The sequence below is a fragment of the Heptranchias perlo genome, chromosome 6 (genome assembly GCF_035084215.1).
Source record: "Heptranchias perlo isolate sHepPer1 chromosome 6, sHepPer1.hap1, whole genome shotgun sequence".
Classification (NCBI taxonomy): Eukaryota; Metazoa; Chordata; class Chondrichthyes; order Hexanchiformes; family Hexanchidae; genus Heptranchias; species Heptranchias perlo.
Genome location: NC_090330.1, coordinates 107,433,455 through 107,453,399, shown reverse-complemented (window position 1 = coordinate 107,453,399; position 19,945 = coordinate 107,433,455). Strand labels below are relative to the sequence as shown.

The 19,945-nt window shown below is 41.6% G+C and overlaps 1 protein-coding gene across 1 annotated transcript in view; it reads right to left on the bottom strand.

Moving 5' to 3' along the window:
- The window catches only part of kpnb3 (karyopherin (importin) beta 3), a 58,018-nt gene extending 38,129 nt beyond the window's left edge, over positions 1-19,889 (bottom strand). Inside the window, exons 1-4 of the mRNA XM_067986576.1 lie at positions 19,753-19,889; positions 7,749-7,829; positions 5,118-5,310; positions 2,170-2,272 (exon numbers count right to left, since the gene is read on the bottom strand). Coding sequence (XP_067842677.1) covers positions 2,170-2,272; positions 5,118-5,310; positions 7,749-7,829; positions 19,753-19,830 — 455 coding nt within the window. The 5' untranslated portion in view covers positions 19,831-19,889. The remainder of the gene's footprint in view (positions 1-2,169; positions 2,273-5,117; positions 5,311-7,748; positions 7,830-19,752) is intronic.
- Between the last annotated feature and the right edge of the window lie 56 nt (positions 19,890-19,945).

Genomic DNA, 19,945 nt, shown 5'->3' with positions numbered 1-19,945 from the left:
TTTAAAGTGAAAGCAATTTTAAACAATAACTGTGGAGTTTAGCATCGTAACCTGTCAATTCATACATAAATTTGAGACACTTAAAACAGAAGTCTCTTTTTTGTATTAAAATTGGTTTGGGTTTAATGGTCACATCTCACCTCGACAAAGACGATGCCAGTGTAACAAGGCAAATTGCAAAATGACATTAATGCCCTGGGTTTGAAGGTTTATTTTTTGTAAGTGGGGTGGAAGGTACAGAAAAGGAACATGAGGCAGAGTAAGGCATACAATGTTATCTAAACCACGTTAAAATAACGGTGGATTAATCCGCAACATTTCGCCATTGCAGCAATTTTGAAGCCAGCTCTTTTCCTTCTCGGCTTTCTACTCACTACTGGGATACATTATTTACCAATTTCAGGTCTCCAAGACTAATATAAACACTTGTTAGTTTACAAGTTATTCATTCACAATTAACAGACCTCTAAAGCCCAGAGCAAAAAAAAACTCGTTCTTCAAAATGACAGAGCACCCCACTCCCCAAGGGTGATCTAACTGAGGGGTTTAAGATGATTGAAGGATTTGATAGGGTAGGTGGAGAGAAACTATTTCCTCTGGTGGGGGCGTAACCTTAAAATTAGAGCTAGGCCGATCAGGGTTGACGTCAGGAAGCACTTCTTCACACAAAGGGGAGTGGAAATCTGGAAAACGCTCTCAAAATGCTGTTGAAAATTTCAAAACTGAGATTGATAGATTTTTGTTAGGCTAGGGTATTAAGGGTTAAGGAACCAAGGTGGGTAGATGGAGTTAAAATACAGATCAGCCACAATCTAATTGAACAATGGAACAGGCTCGAGGGGCTGAATAGCCTACTCCTGTCCCTATGTTCCTAAACAAATATTTACAGATTGGTAATGGTATCAAAACATTCGACTCAAGATTTCAATCTGACCGTCATTCAGTTTCCTTATAGCCAGAACTAAAGTATGGAAAGTACAATGCCGTCAAACAAGCATTTGTAGGTATTTACTGAAGTAGTACTGCAATCAATGAAGCAAAACTTCTATATAAAAGGGACACCAAAAACAAAGATCTGACACAAGGGGATATAAATCATGCCAAGATGCATAGGAACAGGGGGCAGCCATTTACCCCCTCAAGCCTGTTCTGCCATTTAATTAGATCGTGGCTGATCTGTATCTCAACTCCATTTACCTGCCTTTGCTCCATTATACTTAATACCCTTACCTAACAAAAATCTATCAATCTCCATTTTGAATGCCTCAACAGCATTTTTAGAGAGTACATTAGTAATGCAAAACCATCACTTGTGCAAGTCATGAACAAAAATGGTCTCCTTTCCCAACCAGACTTAGTCTTTCACAGAAGTAGCAGTCCCCTAACAATGTGAGGCAGACAAGTGCTGCTGTCGTTACACCTCCACATCTTGAACCCATACAAAATCTACTTGCAACATAACAGAAAAGCACCACCTATTATCATTTCTGCCAGTTAATAAACACTGACACATGATCACAGATAGAGGGGGCAAACACTAGCTGCTGAGCCATGACTCCTGGTGCATGCATGAAAGAAAGACTTACATTTATATTATGCCTTTCACAACCTCAGCACTTTACAACCAATTAAGTACTTTTTGAAGTGTAGTCACTGTTATAATGCAGGGAAATGTGGCAGTCAAATTGCGCACAGCAAGGACACACAAATAACAGATTAATGACCAGAAAATCTGTAAATGAATTTGGTTGAGACACACCAGGAGGGCTCCCCAGCTCTTCTTCGAATTGTGCCATTGGATCTTTTACGTCCACCTAGAGAGCAGACAGGGCCTCAGCTTAACTCCCAACCAAGACAATGCAGCACTCCTCCCCCCAGTGCTACACTGAAGTGCCAAGCCTAGTTTATGAGGTCAAGTCTCTGGAGTGAGGCTTGAACCCATCAACTTCAGACTCAGAGGTAAAAGTGCTACCACTGAACCAATCCCGATACCTTCTCATGCCATGGAAAGACCGGAGCTGAGAAGACATTAAGACCTGGAGAATTAATTGTTGGGAGTCACTCACTGGAGTCAATTCTATTACATTTTCTCATCATGTTCTGCTTCGGCTGCACCCCGTACGCCACATGAAATTCAACATTGCGCGAGTGTCAAGAGACGGAACTTACCAGAAAATGTGCAAAGCAGCTTCACGCAATGCCACGTTCTGGGAGCTGACTGATTCGAAGAGAAATTTCAAAATTTCTGGCCACTGGTTGTTGCCATCGTCATCTAAATATAAAGAAGCAATATCTTTAGCCAGAGTCTTCAAATTTTTTTAAAAATCAATATTTTAGGAATATTCTCAGGTGAGCCACTCCCTCACTTTGGTTAAGACTGCTTGGGAAGTGGCCTCTGCATTTAAATAAGAGGATGATTTATTACATAGAGTGTAAAGTACAGAAACAGGCTGGTCTATGCTGACGTTTATGCTCCACACGAACCTCCTCCCACCCCTCCTCTTCTCACCCTATCAACATATCCTTCTATTCCTTTCTCCCTCGTGTTTATCCAGCTTCCCCTTAAATGCATCTATGCTATTCGCCTCAACTACTCCATGTGGTAGTGAGTTCCACATTCTAACCACTCTCTGGGTAAAGAAGTTTTTCCTGAATTCCCCATTGGATTTACTGGTGACTAGCTTATATTTGTGGCCCCTTGTTTCGGTCTCCCCCACAAGTGGAAACACGTTTTCTAAGATCTTTTCTTGGAAATTCCTGCCAGCTGAAGTTACCGGTTAGAAGCACATTCATTTCAAGCAATCGATGCGTTAACAAATATTGTTCAAGTTAGCTGCAAATGATTACGATGCTATAAATATTGCAAAAAAAATTAGCTTTGAGAATTCCCCCCCAACCCAATTTCCCCATCTCTACTGAAGGCACTGATATGTTGGGGTTCACAGGTGCCTGCAACCTTCCAATATATCACCCAAGTGGCCGCTATCCATCCATGAGCCTTCAGAGCTCAAGCGTCAATGTTTTTTTTGACCATGATCCTAATCAGGAGTGTGATCCAGTCCTCCCCGATACATTCCATAATTTCAATATGGAAATCACCACGCTGGTTTTGAGCCGAGATGCACAAACCAACGAAGACAGTCTTAAGTATCCCCAAACAGACTACCTTTCTCATTGTAGGAAAACTATGGGTTTTCTGGACACAAAGCTGAAGATTAATTCTTGCATAGTAGAAAATCCTAGAAACAGAAAGGATTCATGCACCCCAATATGACCAGGTTTCCAGCTGGTGCCAACTTGAACTGGGCCCGACCAAAATTGCAGTCCAATAAAATCAACCAATTACATAGAATTACATAAGGGTCTACAGCACAGAAACAGGCCATTCGGCCCAACTGGTCTATTGTCTATCATCGTTGGAAAAATACGGCTAACTACCAAGAAAGCCATTTTAACAGCTGTTTTCAGAAAAGATGGCTCCCTTAATATGACTTAAGCTCAGGAAAGAGGACAGGATTACAAAACCTAATTAAAGCCTTGTTGGATGTTATAGTTTCTGACATGTCTGTCCAGGTTGTACAATACGTTAGAAAAGGATTTATTTGATTGAATTGATCATCTTGGCTGTTTCGTTAATGGTCAGACCCTGTTAAGTGGAACTTGCTTGGTGAAATTTAAGGTCACATTTTGCCCACCAAAATTAGAACATTTGAGGAAGGCTCTAGGAGAAACTTCTTAGACAGGTTAGAAGTTTAAGAGAAAGCTGTAAAGAGCTTTGGAAGCAGTTCTTTTTAAAAAGCTGAGAAAAGGTCAAGATGATCATGCATTTATCTAGCACCTTTCACAGCCTCAGGACGTCCCAAAGTGCTTTACAGCCAATGAAGTAGTTTTGAAGTGTAGTCACTGTTGCAATGTAGGAAAGAGGAGAGGTTGAAGATGAAGCCCAAGCATCTCCGAGTAAAGCAGAATTGGCCAGCGCAACAGCAGTCAGGGCTGTGTATCTTATGCTCATGTCAGAGGAACAGGTTGACTACTGGAAGTTACCAGCAATGCATTAAATACAGATTGTAAACATAACTTTGCTAAACTGCACTGTAACCTGGGACATTGAACATAACTGTCATACTAAGCAAAACTCAGCTGATGTTACGATCTTGTGATATACTGTCGTGCCTATGATTTTGACTAATTATTAAACACCCATTTACTTTTCTACAATCATCAATTGTTAACCCTGTGATAGTACTAATTGTGTTATCATAGATAATAATTGTTAAATAAGGTAGAGTAAAGCAACAGTTCTGTGTCCGAATTCATTATTGATTACCCTGGCAATTAGAAGTTATATACACTTCAATCAGTGCTGTAACCACAGTGCTAGAGTTATTGATTTGGTTTGGGTAACTATCAATGTGTTTTATGGAACGTAGAATCATACAGCACATCGTGCCTGCGCTGGCTCTCTGAACGAGCTATCCATTAGTCCCGCTCCCATGCTCTTTCCCCATAGCTTTGCAGATTTTTCCCTTTTAAGTATTTATTTAAATCCCTTTTGAAAGTTATTATTGAATCTACTTCCACCACCCTTTCAGATCATAACTCGCCGAGTAAAAAAAAAATGTCTCATACCTTCCCAAACCCCCCCAGTCCAAACGCAAGCAACTTATAGGCATCATATAAGGGGTTAGGGGTTACGGGGAGCGGGCAGGAAATTGGACATGAATTTAAATTTGAGGTTAGGATCAGATCAGCCATGATCTTATTGAATGGCGGAGCAGGCTCGAGGTGCCGATTGGCCTACTCCTGCTCCTATTTCTTACATTCTTATGTTAACCTGAAATACAAATTGTAGATCCCAATCCAATTTTCCAACATGCACATGGGGGTGGGAGCAGGAAAAAGAGAAAGAGATTCATCTAATAGTCTTCAGTTATATATTGGAATTTCAGATACAATATTTCTTCCATATTTATCGTTGATCTATTCAACACAACAAAATAAGATATTGAGTGGTGCTATTTAGTGAAAAGTTTCAGTAAAATGCCATAGCCGTGAAAATTAGCGGCTGGGAAACACTGAGGTTTTATATGTAATGGAGGCTAGCACAAGTTACTAACCAATCAGATTCCTAGAAAGCTCTGCTGCAATGTCACATGTCTTCTTCCTAATGTTGGATGATCCCTCCATCTGGATACCCAGAAGTAGCTCATCTTTGATCGCATTCTGCACATCAGGGGGTAGGCTTGGGAATACCTCTTCAAAAGAAGCAGACAGCATTCGCCGCATTAAAACAGCAGCCATCTGCCTTACCTGCAAATAAAGACAAATGCAATTATACGTCCCCTTCAACTTTAAAGATACGACAGGATCTTTTATAAGTCTCAACTGATCATAGAACGGTACAGCACGGAAAGAGGCCATTCGGCCCATCATGCCTACTTGTTGAAAGAGCTATCCAATTAGTCCCACTCCCCCTGCTTTCCCCATAGCCCCCCAAACTCTTCCTTTTCAAGTATATTGAATTCCCTTTAGAAAGTTACGACTGAATCTGCTTCCACCATCCTTTCAGGCAGCGCATTCCAGATCATAACTCGCTGCGTAAAAAATTCTCATCGCCCCTCTGGTTCTTTTGCCAATTGCCTTAAATCTGTATCTCTGGTTACCGACCCTCCTGCCAGTGAAAACAGTTTCCCCTACCCTATCAAATCCCATCAGAATTTTACAATGATACAAGACCTTATTTACGCTCAGTGATTCCCACAAGAATACAAGGCTTCTTATGCTCAAAATGAAGGCAATCAGTGTTGGGGAAATGAAACATTTGCCATTCTGAGTACCCAATATCAGATACTGCCGGGTAAGTGAAACTTCCTGTATTCAAGAGCAAATTATTCAATTTCCCACATCAGGCACCTTGACATGCTCAAATGTCAACATACACAGAACTGGGTGCAGTTTTGTTACACGGAGCCTTTGTCTAGAAAGATCCTGCAATACCCCTGATATAAAAAAAGGAAACTGATTTTACACAGGAGTTGCTGGACAGAAAAACGTCGGTCTCATTTTTGATTCAATTAGTTACGAGTTTATTCAGAACTACAACTTTCGTGGTAGGCACTGTGCTCTTCACAATAGGAAGAATGCTCTTTCCCACCCCTTCACCACCAATTGCCTCCCATTGTGCTACTTCTCACCCCTCAGTTCATAGAGGCACTCATATCTTGCAAAATTGTGAAATCAGAAATTCACATGCAGAAAGTTGGGTCCCTGAGCAAAGTGGCAGGAAAGCATCGGGAACCATGCTGAAAAAAGACCTAGCATTTCTATAGTGCCTTTCAGGTCCTCAGGATGTCCCAAAGCAATTCACAGACAATGAAATTACTTTTGAAACATAGTCATGGTGGTAATTTAGGCAAAGAAAAGCTTATTATCTTTCACATTCCTTAAAAGAATACCCAAGAACATCAAATGCAAGGACCTCGTGGATTTCTTTGTCTCTAAGATAAAGACCATTTGTGTAGCTGTCTCTTCAGTTTCCTCCCACCCCCAGAATGTCATTGCCTCTGAATTCCACGCCCATATCTCCTGTTCGAATCCCTCCAGTCTGGATTCCACCCTTCAACACCAAAACTGCCCTAGCCAAAAGCACTAGCAACATCCTCTGACTGTGGTGTATTGGCCCTCCCTGTCCTTTCCAACGTTTGACTGTGCCAGCCTCCTCAAAACACATCTCCGCCAATGTCTAACTCCACAGGACTGCCCTCGCATGGTTCCTTTCCTACCTAAACAAACGCAGCCAGCTCATCTCCAGCAATAGCTTGTCTTCATCCACCCCCCCAACCCCGAACATAGACAAGGACAACAGAGATGTTCTCCAGAGGAATTGGCTGCTCACCATCACGGCTCAATTGAAAAAAAGTCAGACCCTGAAGAGTCAACGTCTATAGAAGAGGAGGGTAACAGACATCAAGAGTAACTTCATAAATGTCTTTTAAAAGTAGGATATTTTCATCACCTGAACGACTGCACACAAACAAAAAGAAAAACCATTCAACTGCTGTCTATGTTTTTAAATCCATCCGTGGCCTCGTCCCTCCCTATCTCTGTAACCTCCTCCAGCCCTACAACCCTTCAAGAGCTCTGCGCTCCTCCAATTCTGGCCTCTTGCGCATCTCCAATTTTCATTGCTCCACCATTGGCGGTCGTGCCTTCAGCTGCCTAGGCCCTAAGTTCTGGAATTCCCTCCCTAAACCGCTCCACCTCTCTCTTTAAGGCTCTCCTTAAAACCTACCTCTTTGACCAAGCTTTTTGGTCACCTGTCCTAGTATTTCACTCAGTGTCAGAAGTTTGTTTGATAATCGCTCCTGTGAAGGGCCTAGGGACGTTTTACTACGTTGTAGGTGCTATATAAATGCAAGTTGTTGTTATCTTACATTCTATTAAAATAAAGCAATTAGACATTGACAAACAGCCTCCAAATTGGAAATAAAATTACTGCAAATAAGCTTTAGATATTGTGAATGGTGGATGGTGCAGTACAAATGTTTTTTTTTGATGATGTGGAAGAGAATTAGAACTTTCCTTGCATGGAGATGTAGTTTCAGCCTGCCCATTCGATCCTTTTATACTTCACAAAGATGAAAGAACTGAAACGAGTTTCGCCTACTCATCCTGCACTAAATCGGCCCTCATTCACTGTGAGCCTTTCAATGCTAGGCTGGAGGCAAAGTAAAGATTTTAATAATTACCTCTTCTGCAGCTGCTGTATTCCTGAGTGCTTGCAGAAGGAACGTGACCTTAGATTGGCCAGGGATATTCTCGTACGTTTCCTGAATAACAGAAAAAGAGATTAAACCATATGGCATTATCTAAAACTCACTCTATATACACCTACGCACCCTTAGATTTTTCTAAACATTACTATGAAGCCTCAATTTAAGCATTTTTTAAAAAAACCACAACTAATAATTTTATAATTCTATTTAACTTACAAAATATTGTTTGCGGGAGGAAGCCTTCATCGAAGTAGTCATCTACCATCATAGTTTAACAGTGAAGCTTGGCAAGTGGATCTAATACTTCAGGTCAAGATTCATTAAATAATAATGTGAACAAATGCTAACTGATGATAGTCAGGTTGCCCCTTTAAACAAGTTTCTTTGTACAGATATAGAATCAAAATGATTTTGCCCATGAAGTTGCAAAATATAACTGGCACACATTACAGGCTATTCATTTATAACCACTTTTCCCACCTCTTTGTCTACCTCCTCCCAAAACCAAAAACTGAATAAAACTATTGGCGGAGTATAATTCATCACTTCTCCATCCTGAGACAGTATGCTTTTTTCCAAAGGCAGAGAATTACGCAACGCTCTCCCCCGCCCCCCATTCTAATGCAATAGAGTCGAGACGGATGAGAAGGTTCTCTTTCACGGAGAGATGAAGAGGCATGGCTGAAATGCGTGCTCGTCCTTGCAATGCATGCAGCAGCAGCGAGTTCTTAACCGGGGAAACGTGGCAAGTATGCAAGTTTAAGATGGTTTCTTCATGCGCTCAAGTTAAGTGGCATTGATTTGAAACAAGAAAGCCCACCTGATAATCCTGAATTACACTTCTATATCAAAATAAAGGCCCAAGATGTTGGTGGTGTATCACAGGATAACAACCATTCACCACAAGGAAAATTTCAGATAGTGTAGCAAGTCCGGGGACATTTCCTACAGGGAAAGCGGGAACAGCAAAGCTAAGGGGTCAATTTGGATAGATCAGATACAGTCTCCTCCTAACAAGTAATCTTTTGCACTTCAAAAAAAATGGCCACTAGCAGCCTCAAATGTCAAGATTAAGACTGACAAAAACCTGAAATGGGATTACCAATCTATGGGCGAGAGGGCATGCGAGTGTACAACAGATTTTATTTTAGGGTGGGTGGCAGAATAAAGTGTACTTTAAAATTTTTTTTATATATACGTCAGAAGTTTTGAGAAAAGAGGCTGCCTAGTACGTTGAGGTCCGAGCACAAGATACTCTGGAGCGAGTGGTGGAATGCCCATTTGGTCATTATGTCAATGAGCTAATTTGGGCACCATCAGTTGATTGCTTCCCACAGTAAGAGGGGGTAATCGGGAATTCCCCAGATCTGATAGAGGTCTTTAAAATTATGAAGTGGTTCGATAGGGTAGACATGAAGATGTTGCCATTTGTGGGGGAGTCCAAAACTAGGGGCCATAAATATAAAATAGTCACCAATAAATCCAAGAGAAACATCTTTACTCAGAATGGTGGAATTGTGGAACTGGCTACCACATGGAGTAATTGAGGTGAATAGCATAGATGTATTTAAGGGGAAGCTAGATAAGTACATGAGGGAGAAAGGAATAGAAGGATATGTTGATAGGGTTAGATGAAGTAACGTAGGAGGAGGCTCGTGTGGAGCATAACCACCAGCTGAATGGCCTATTTTTGTGCTGTAAAATTCTATGTAATCTTTCATCTGCCTTATGGTTTCAACCCCAGTGTTTTAAAGGAAGTAGGTAAGGAAATTGCAGGTGCTTTAGCCATAATCTTCCAAACTCTCTCGATTCAGGAATTCTCCCTTATATTGGAAAATTGCAAATGTAATTCCATTATTTGAGAGAGAGAAAGAGAAACCAGAAAATTATAGACCTGTTGGTCTAACATCCATTGTGATGAAGTTACTGGAACGTAGTTAACTTAGTTAAGGACACAGTGACTGAGCACTTGAGAAATTTGAGCTGATTAGAGAGAGCCAACATGGATTTGTAAAAGGTAGGTCATGTCTAACAAACTTATTTGATTTTTTTTGAGGCAATAACTAAAATAGTGGACAGGGGAATGTCTATGGATGTAGTTTATATGGACTTCCAGAAGGCATCTGGTAAGGTTCCACATAAGAGACTGTTAGCAAAAATTAAAGCTCATGAAATTGAAGGTAAATTATTGTCCTGGTTAGGCGGTAGAAGACACAGAGTAGGGATAATCGGTATGTACTCGAATTGGAAGTGACTAGTGGTGTCCCACAAGGATCTGTGTTGGGGCCTCAACAATTCACTATATTTATTAATTACTTAGATAACACAATAGAGAGCCATATATCCAAGTTGGCCAACGACACAAAGATTGGTGGCATGGTAAATAGCGTAGACGGAGCATAAAATTACAAAGAGACTTTGATGGATTAAGTGAGTCAGCAAAACTGTGGCAAATGGATTTCAACGCAGGTAAGCGTAAGGTCATTCATTTTGGACCAAAACAGGATAGATCAGAGTATTTTTTAAAATGGCGAAAAGCTAGAAACAGTGGAAGTCCGAAGAGATTTAGGGGTCCATGTACACAGATCATTAAAATGTAGTAGTCAGGTACAAAGAATAATCAAAAACACTAATGGAATGTTAGCCTTTTTAACTAAAGGGCTAGAATATAAAGGGGAGGAGGTTTTGCTAAAGCTATACAAAGCTCTGGTTAGACCACATCTGGAGTAACACATCTTAGAAAGGATATATTGGCCTTGGAGGGAGTGCCATGCAGATTCACAAGAATGTTACCAGGGCTTCAAGGGTTAGATTATGAGGACAGATTACATAAACTAGGCTTGTATTCCCTGGAATATAGAAGGTTAAGGGATGATTTGAAAGAGATTTTTTAGGATTTTGAAAAGGAATTGATAGAGTAGATAGAGAGAAACTTTTTCCACTGGTGGGAGGAGTCTAGAACAAGGGAACATAACCTTAAAATCAGAGCCGGGCCTTTCAGGGAAGAAGTTAGGAAACACTTCTTCACGCAAAGGGTGGTATGGAACACTCTCCCACAAAAAGCATGATGCTAGCTCAATTAATAACTTTAAATCAAAGATCGATAGATTTTTGCTAACCAAGGGTATTAAGGGATATGGAGCCAAGGCAGGTGGATGGAGTTAGGTCACAGATCAGCCATGATTTCAATGAATGGTGGAACAGGCTCGAGGGGCTGAATGGCCTACTCCTGTTCCTGTTATCAGGAACTAGATCAAGAGCAACACCGGTAAATGTCTATGATTTTTCCCTCAACTAGCAAGGCACAAACCATGGACAAATTAGAGCAATATCAGGGTTCATATTTTTCACAGCATTGAAAATGAATGATCCTTAACCAATGATTTTAAAACTTAAATAGTCAAAACTAAACTTCCTGAGCAACTGTAGCAGAGCAAACAAAAAACATAGCATCTAGTCCATTCTCCATGGTCAGCATTTCTACCAATAATCAGGTTCACAATAAAATATTTCAGCACCTTGTATTTATCTTGCTGATCATTACATCTGCTTTGATTAGCAGAAAAAGCTTATAGAGAAGTTGTAATCTCCATCAAAACACTAATGCATATGAAACAAGTAACAATCAAACCGCACAAGAGCAGTTTAAAACTGTGTAGTAGACAATTAGACTTTTTGTTCCAAAATGTTGAGTATTTAATGTAGCCGCTTGCATGCTATCTTTAAATGCTATCCAACTACTTAGATGCATCACATATAAATATCGATTTCTATAAAAGCTTCCAATAAGCATTTTGTTTTAAATATGTAATTGTACATTCATAAAATGTGAATGTATACCTATACAGAAACACAGGATACGGATTAGGCCATTCAGCTACTCGAGCTTGTTCAGCCATTCAATTAGATCATGGCTGATCTATATCTTGACTGCATCTACCCGCCTTGGTTCCGTAACTCTTAATACCCTTACCGAACAAAAATCTATCAATGTCAGTTTTGAAATTTTCAATTGACCCCCAGCCTCAATGGCTTTTTGGGGAAGAGTTTTCCAGATTTCCACTACCCTTTGTGTGAAGAAGTGCTTCCTGATATCACCCCTGAATGGCCTAGCTCTAATTTTAAGGTTATGCCCCCTTGTTCAATATATACAATGGCTTAATACAACGTGAATGTACTTTGAGAATCAAAGGAAAAATGAACAGCTTCTGGCAGGTAAAGTTTAGTCACAAGATGGGCAACTATAAGTCATTGTGACACTAAATACGTTATTCCTGATCAGTAGCTCACGCAGTTAAGTATTTGGCATTCAACCAGATCAAGTTTGATTCAAGCCTGCCAGTCACTCAAGCTTGTTTACCTCAACCGAGCAAAGGTCAGGTTACCAAATGGGAAGGCAATCCCACTCAGATCAGCGTGCTGTTACCCGAATACAGGCAGGTTTACAGTCAAAACCAGCCCCGCATGTGACATGCGCTGGAAAGCAACATCATGGAAGTGGAAGAAAGCAACAGGGCAAAACTTGAAAGACCTTCAGTGCAGAGAAAGATCTGATATAGGGAATGGGAATTGGCCATTTGTAGTGAGACAGGGCAAGTAAAAATACTGAAAAACGGATAACACAATTACAAGATTTGAAATACAGTCTCAGGAGGTACACATTAGGTTTCCCAATGGCTCAAATTCACTGTTCAATGTGGTACTGAGTCATACCATAATAGATAGTGCATCAACTCTACTGAGGCACTCCAGCAGGCTCACGTGCTTAAAAATAGATCCACCTTCACAAGCGGTATTTCTCTTTAAACAAATGAAAGCAAAGTACCAATGCTCATTAACCTTGTGACTTATAGAATGTGTCCAAACAGTTCAGAGCACCCAAGCACGTGACAATGGTTTCTTCAGGCAGATATGCAAGATCGTGGAGGGACAGTTAGCCTCACAAGTCACTTTTCCGAAGCTCATTGCCCATGTTGCATTGGTGACTGGTTAAACTCCAGCAGTTTCCTTGTGCATGGTTCTCTAGACTTTGTTAAATTGTGTTCACCTACAGGGAGAGATTATGCACTCCAAATTGGACAAGCAGAAAATCCAACTGTGTGGATTTCACTTTATTTGATTTGAATTCTTTTGATTATCAGATGTAAAACCTTGTTAGTCCAACGGCTCAGTGAGTAAAGTGGTAGTTGGCCAAACAGACCAGGTGGGTGCACAGTTCAATCCAAGGTAGGTGCTGAATAGATGAGCAATTGACTTCTGCAACTTTAGGCTAGGAGGAACAAAAAGCCAGATTTGGAGTCCCAATTGCTATCCAATTACTCCCCCCACAACGGAGAGCACGAGTCGACAGGATTATGGAGCTATGCCTTTAGGAGAAAAGTGAAAAATATAGAAACAAAACAAGGCTTTCCTGATGGCTTCGTGAGGAAGTGTGCTGTGATATTGTGCAAGAACGTCCCTGGTTCAATCGCTATTCATGCAGAGTTTATTTATCTCGGTTGGAACAGCAGAGGAGGAGCTACAATCGGCCCCTGCTTCAATATCCTACATGATGTGGAGATGCCGGTGATGGACTGGGGTTGACAAATGTAAGGAATCTTACAACACCAGGTTATAGTCCAACTGTTTTATTTGAAAATCACAAGCTTTCGGAGGCTTTCTCCTTCCTTCGTCAATATCCTACAGGTAGGGACAAAAAAAACCAACCCAGCCGAGATTCACTCCCGATCACTGTCCAATGACCGCTCTGCTGTAAAGTCTCGGCGAATGTCAGTCAAGGACAAGATCAAAAGTGGCTGCGATGCCCCCATGTTCATACATGAAAGCTGGCCTATTAAGAGAGGAAACAGAGAGCTGACAGCACCCTTGGAACTAGACCCCAGTCGGTCTTATGAAGAGAGGTAAGGAGAAAATTGGGGGGGGGGGGCGGGGGGGCCGCAATAACTGACAGCTCAAATTGGAACATAACAGATGGGGATGCAAGAAAAAAAGAAATCCCGGCCTACTTGTAATCCTTTTTCAAATGGTTAACGCATTCAAGTTATAATGGCACCCATTATCAATGGCCAACCTAACCTAACATTGAGACCACCAATAGCATTGTGTCTCCTTTCACAGATCCCGCACAGCTCAGTGATCACTGATAACCCTGCTGTTAACACCCCACCATAACCCTGAATAAAAGATTTTTTGAACAGAAGGACAAAAAAAAAATCTCCTGCCAGGATTATAAAATTCAGTAAGCATTAGCTCATGTATTTTCAGATCTATAATCAATTGTCTTTTAAGAATGAATGTGCTGATTATTAAAAGTGTTGCAACTGATAAAAGACTGGCTTTGATGACAATTCAGCAGCTCAGCCCTGACTAGACATATGAAGCTTATTGAATCCACATGGAATTCCCTACCAGGCTTAAGAATAGAAACTCAAGCATTTTTAAGAATGAATGAACAAACTGAATCACAAAGAGCTCTCATATGTAATACAAAAGCCTGCTTGGAACTAATCACAGGGTTCTGTATGGTTTGAGGCCCACACCATAATCTAAGCCAACACTCCAGTGCAGTACTAAGGGAGTGCTGCATTGTTGGAGACAACATCCTTCAGATGAAACATTAAACTGATGTCCCAATCGCTGTTTTCAGTGGGCATTAAAGGATGCCTTGGCACCATTATAAAAAGAGCATGGATTTCTCAATGTCCTAGCTAAAACATGTCTCTCAAGTATCACCCAACAGGTTAACTAGTTCTGCGTCTCATGACTGGGACATTGTTGGTGCAGACTAGCTGCACATTTGCCTACAGGACAGACCTGCATTTCAAAAAGTATGAAGTGCTTTGAAACTTTTTGATATGAATGGTACTGTATATGTGCAACTATTATGATGAGTGTCATCTCACTTCGAACTTCATTTCTTTTTACATTCGTTCTCAGGATGTGGGCGTCATTGGCAAGGCCGGCATTTATTGCCCATTGAGAAGATGGTGGTGAGCCACCTTCTTGAACCACTGCAGTCCGTATGAAGGTGCTGTTAGGTAGATAGTTCCAGTATTCCGAACAGCAATATATGTCCAATCCAGGATGGTGTGTGACTTGAAGGGGTACTTGGAGATGATGATGTTCCCCTGCACCTGCTGCCCTTGTCCTTCTAGGTGGTAGAGGTCGCGGGTTTGGGAGGTGCAGTCGAAGGAGCCTTGGCGAGTTGCTGCAGTGCGTCCTGTGAATAGTACACACTGCAGCCACAGTGCACCAGTGTTGGAGAGAGTGGATGTTTAAGGTGGTGGGTGGGCTGCTGATCAAGCGGATTGCCGTGTCCTGAATGGTGCCGAGCTTTGTTGCAGTTACATCCATCCAGGCAAGCGGAGAGTATTCCATCAAACTGCTGACTTGTAGGTGGTGGAGAGGCCTTGGCGATTCAGGAGGTGAGCCATTTGTCTCAGAATACACAGCCTCTGACCTACTCTAGTAGCGACAGCATTTACATGACTGATCCTGTTGAGTTTTTGGTCATTGGCAACCCCAAGGATCTTGATAGTGGGGGATTCAGCGATGGCGAGGCCACTGAATGTCAAGGGGAGGTGGTCGGACGCTCTTCTGCTGGACGAGCCAAATGGCCTCCTTCTGTACTGTAACCATTCTATGAACTCTGATGCAGCCATTTAAAACCTAGTTAGTATTCTAAGGGCTAAATAAACCATATTCAATCTTCTCCACTCCTGGAGATGGTTCACCAGCAGAGCGCCAGTAGCTTCATGAACCTAGGTCGAATATATCAACAGTCCGGTGTCAGCCATGGCTCAGTGGGTAGCTCTCTCGGCTCTGAGTCAGAAGGTTGGGTTCAAGTCCCACCCTAGGGACTTGAACACAAAATCGAAGCTGACACTTCAGAGCAGTGCTGAGGGAATGCTGCATTATTGGAGGCGTCATCTTTCAGGTGAGATGTTAAACCGAGGCCCCGTCTGCCCTCTCAGGTAGACTTAAAAGATCCTATGGCACTATTTAAAAGAGAGATGGGGAGTTCTCCCTGGTGTCCTGGTCAATATTTTTCCTCAACCATCACCTAAAAGCAGATTATCTAGTCACTATCACATTGCTGTTTGTGGGACCTTGCTGTGTGCAAATTGGCTGCTGTGTTTCCTACATTACAACATTGGCTATACTTCAAAAACATTTAACTGGCTGTAAAGCGCTTTGGACTTGCTCTGAGGCAGTGAAAGGTGCTATATAAATCCAAGTTTTCTTTCTATTCAACTACAGGAAAGTGTTGCAATGAAGTCCAATTCTATTCTCACCCACGTGTGCGCGCACACATTCCAGCATGTCTCTAGTAACAGTCAGCCAAATTTCCCACTCTTGATTCCTCCTCTTCCTACTCCTGGGATATTAAGGCCAAGTGTTACACCCCCACTGCCAACTTGTTAAGATTATTAACCCCATACAAACCAGGAATTCTTTCTGGAGCCTTCATGGTCTGTCTGGTTCGTTAGGTAACATTTATTCAATTTTAAAGCCTCCTTAGATACTGAACTTGTAGTAACATACTGTACACAATTCTAACATATATAGAAGCTGTAGTCATTGAAATAATTCTTGATTTTGTTCAAATTGCTTGAGAAATTATTTCCCAATTTCAGTTAAATTCGACTCATTTGATTTGATCATACAATACCGTCAACATTCCTGTTAAAAATGGGAACTGAGCAGAGCAGTGAGTTAAAATCTGCCTTTCATCTCTGGTACCTGGGCTCAAATGGAGTGAAGGTCTACCCGGAGTACTGAAAATAAAACCCACAAAACTGCTGCTGTTCTGATAATCCTTCACAGAAGTAACAGGTGAACAGACGCAAGAAATGGAAAATGATCACAAGGTATGGCGTAGGACAGGGTGCTCCTGCAGTGGAGGCTGAGTAAAGAGTTTTGCTCTACTCTCAATGCTGTGACTGACCTGGGACTGCTCATAGCAGACACTATGTGCTCAAAGATGGGAAAATGTTTTATTTACCAGCTCAAGCATTCCTCATCGTGAGCACAAAGTTCACCAAATGGAAAACTATGAAAGGGTATTATTACGTTGACACATTTTATACAGTCCACTAAATTAATTTATGTTTTGGGACACTATCTCAACCCAATGATGTTTTACCACCCCATATGCAACTTAGCAGATATCCTCACTCTATAAAAGTAATTCCATGAATTAGCCTAATGCCACATCTTTCTCAGCCAGAGAATTATAGAAACACACCACAGCATTAGTGCATTAGGTTAAAATCTCAGAACCATGGCAGTCACTAATATACCTTCACTGAAAAAATACACAGCTTTAAAATTACATCAAGCAAAAGCATAATTTGGTCAAGAGTTGATATTCTACCTACCTGTGCAATAGGCTATTTGCACAACTCTAAGAACTCAGGCATATTTAGGACTGAGAGTTTCCCATGGCCTTTAATAAACATCGCATCACAAATGTAACCTTGTTGAAAACATAGAAACATAGAAAATAGGAGGCCGCCATTCGGCCCTTCGAACCTGCTCTGCCGTTCAATATGATCACGGCTGATCCTCTATCTGAATACCATATTCCCTGCTCTCTCCCCAGACCCTTTGATGCATTTTGTGTCTAGAAATTTATCTAGCTCCTTCTTAAATATATTCAGTGACTTGGCCTCCACAGCCTTCTGTGTCTGAGAATTCCACAGGTTCACCATCCTCTGAGTGAAGAAATTTCTCCTCATCTCAGTCCTAAATGTCCTACCCCAAATCCTGAGACTGTGACACCTCCTTTTGGACCCCCCCCCCCCCAAAGCCAGGGGAAACATCCTCCCTGCATCCAGTCAGTCTAGCCCTGTCAGAATTTTATATGTTTCAATGAGATCAGTTGCCCTTGCGTTACCTTACATGAGAAAGTTTTAGTGTTACACAAAATATAAGAAACATGGATTCACATTCCAAGTCGTTTTATTCTTAGTCACCATGTATGGTAACCCTCAAGGGAGTAGTGATTTATATAAACTACAGTTCCCAGAGCACACAGTGTAAACTCTCTACATGCAGTGAATGGCAAACATCATACACCCCAAGCTGCTTAATTTCTCTTTTAAAACATGCATGCTATGATCATATTACTATGCAATGATAAGCACTATATAAATATATTTGATTGTGGAACTAGGCAAGGTACTGCCAATTTCATAAAATTCAAAAGAGCAGATACAAAATAGAATTTGTTAATCACATTGCAGTTTGAAGCTTAGCAAGTATCATTTTCTACATTCTTAATTAGCCTTCATAAAATAGCAAGTGTTCTTTGTAGTTCCAATCCTTATGCCTAAATATCATGAGTGCCAATTAAAATGACCAAATGGGATATTATTGAGACAGTGCTTCAATTTTCCGTAACTTGTCAAATGGAGATTTAGAAAATAAAACTAATAATTCAAATTGCTGGCCCATTTAGAACCAAAGCATTTTAGTAACCAATTTTCTCACGCTACCTCCTGAAGACATCAGCAGCTTGCTGAGGTACGGTTCCATAGGTATCAGTTGCCCTTGCGTCACCTCACCAAGTCACTATTTCTAATGTGCAAGCCTTAACAGTGACCATAGGGGAGCATCATATCTAATCCCAATCTCAATCCTGTCCTCACTTCTCACACACACAGACTGAACAGGAGTCACTATTTTTCCTTCCTCTCTAACTCACCATCAGCCTTTAAAATTACAGCAATTTCAATTACACCTGTTCTTCTGCGGACAATTACTATACAATTCGGACCTTTCACAAGCCATTACTCCATAAACTTGTACGGCAATGTAAGAATACATACATTGGGATTACAATTAAATGAATCCCTGTTGCTCTACAAACAGCAATTTATACAACATTCCCACATAAACCTCAATAACCGATTTATATTGGAAAAAAACAAGCAGTATGAGAATGCTTAAACGTAGTTTTAAAAATGTGTTTGCTAATAAAACACAAGTTGAAGTGTAATTCTACAAGAAAATGAGTGGGGACAAAATTTTTTTTTTTACAAACAGCAATCTTCATTTCCCACAGAACTTGTAGATAAGAACAGAGAGCATCAGATGAGGCCCCACCTTTCTTTCTTCATTTAGTTTGATTTCTTCACCGCCCAAATAATAAATGATTAAATCAGATCAACAGCTTTATATCCGAGAGGACCAATGATGCCCGAGTCCAAACACAATTAAAAACCAGGCCCCTACTAAAAAACCCTGTATTCAACCGGCTACAGACTCTTGTCTACTCCCCCAAGGACCAGATATCCCATACAGAGAAACATTCAGCAGACAGGAAGACATTCAGCCCATCGTGTCTCTTTGAAAGAGGCATCCAATTAGTCTCACGCCCCTGCTCTTCCAAATTATTTCCTTTTCAAGTATTTATCCAATTCCCTTTTGAAAGTTACTACTGAATCTGCTTCCACCGCCCTTTCAGGCAGCGCATTCCAGATCATAACTCGATGCACAAAACAAAAACCTCATCTCATCTCTGGATCTTTTGCCAATTTCCTTAAATCTGTGTCCTCTGGTTACCGACCCTCCTGCCCAGTGGGAGCAGTTTCTCCTTATTTACTCTATCAGAACCCCTCCTGGTTTTTGAACGCCTCTATTAAATCTCCTCTTTAACCTTCTCTGCTCTGAGGAGAACAATCCCAGCTTCTCCGGTCTCTCCTCCTAACTGAAGTTCTATGCAGGTGGAGAAGTTATAGATACAGCCCCAGCACCACATGGACCGTTAATTGAATGCAACGCCAGTCAGTCACACGTGGGCCGGGGCTGGGCCGCTGCCTCTCGCTCACCATCAACTACTTGGTTGTGTGGGGGGGGGGGGGGGGGGGGGTTTGAGGAAAATATATGCTCCTGCTTTAAGCACCGCAGCCAGAGGTAGGCCTCACTCACCCCCTTGACACCCGGCCTGGCCGAGCGGGCACCGCACACTTACCTCCGCCTGCTTCCTGACGACGTTGTCAGGGCTGAGGAGGTTGCTGAGCAAGAGATAGAACTGCTGCTGCTCCGCCATTGCACCGAGTGAGTGAGTGTGTGAGAGAGAGAGAGAGAGAGACAGACAGAAAGGGGGGGGGGGGATCGCCGGCTCAGCTGACCTCTGACACCCGAGGGAGGAGGGAGCAGGGGAG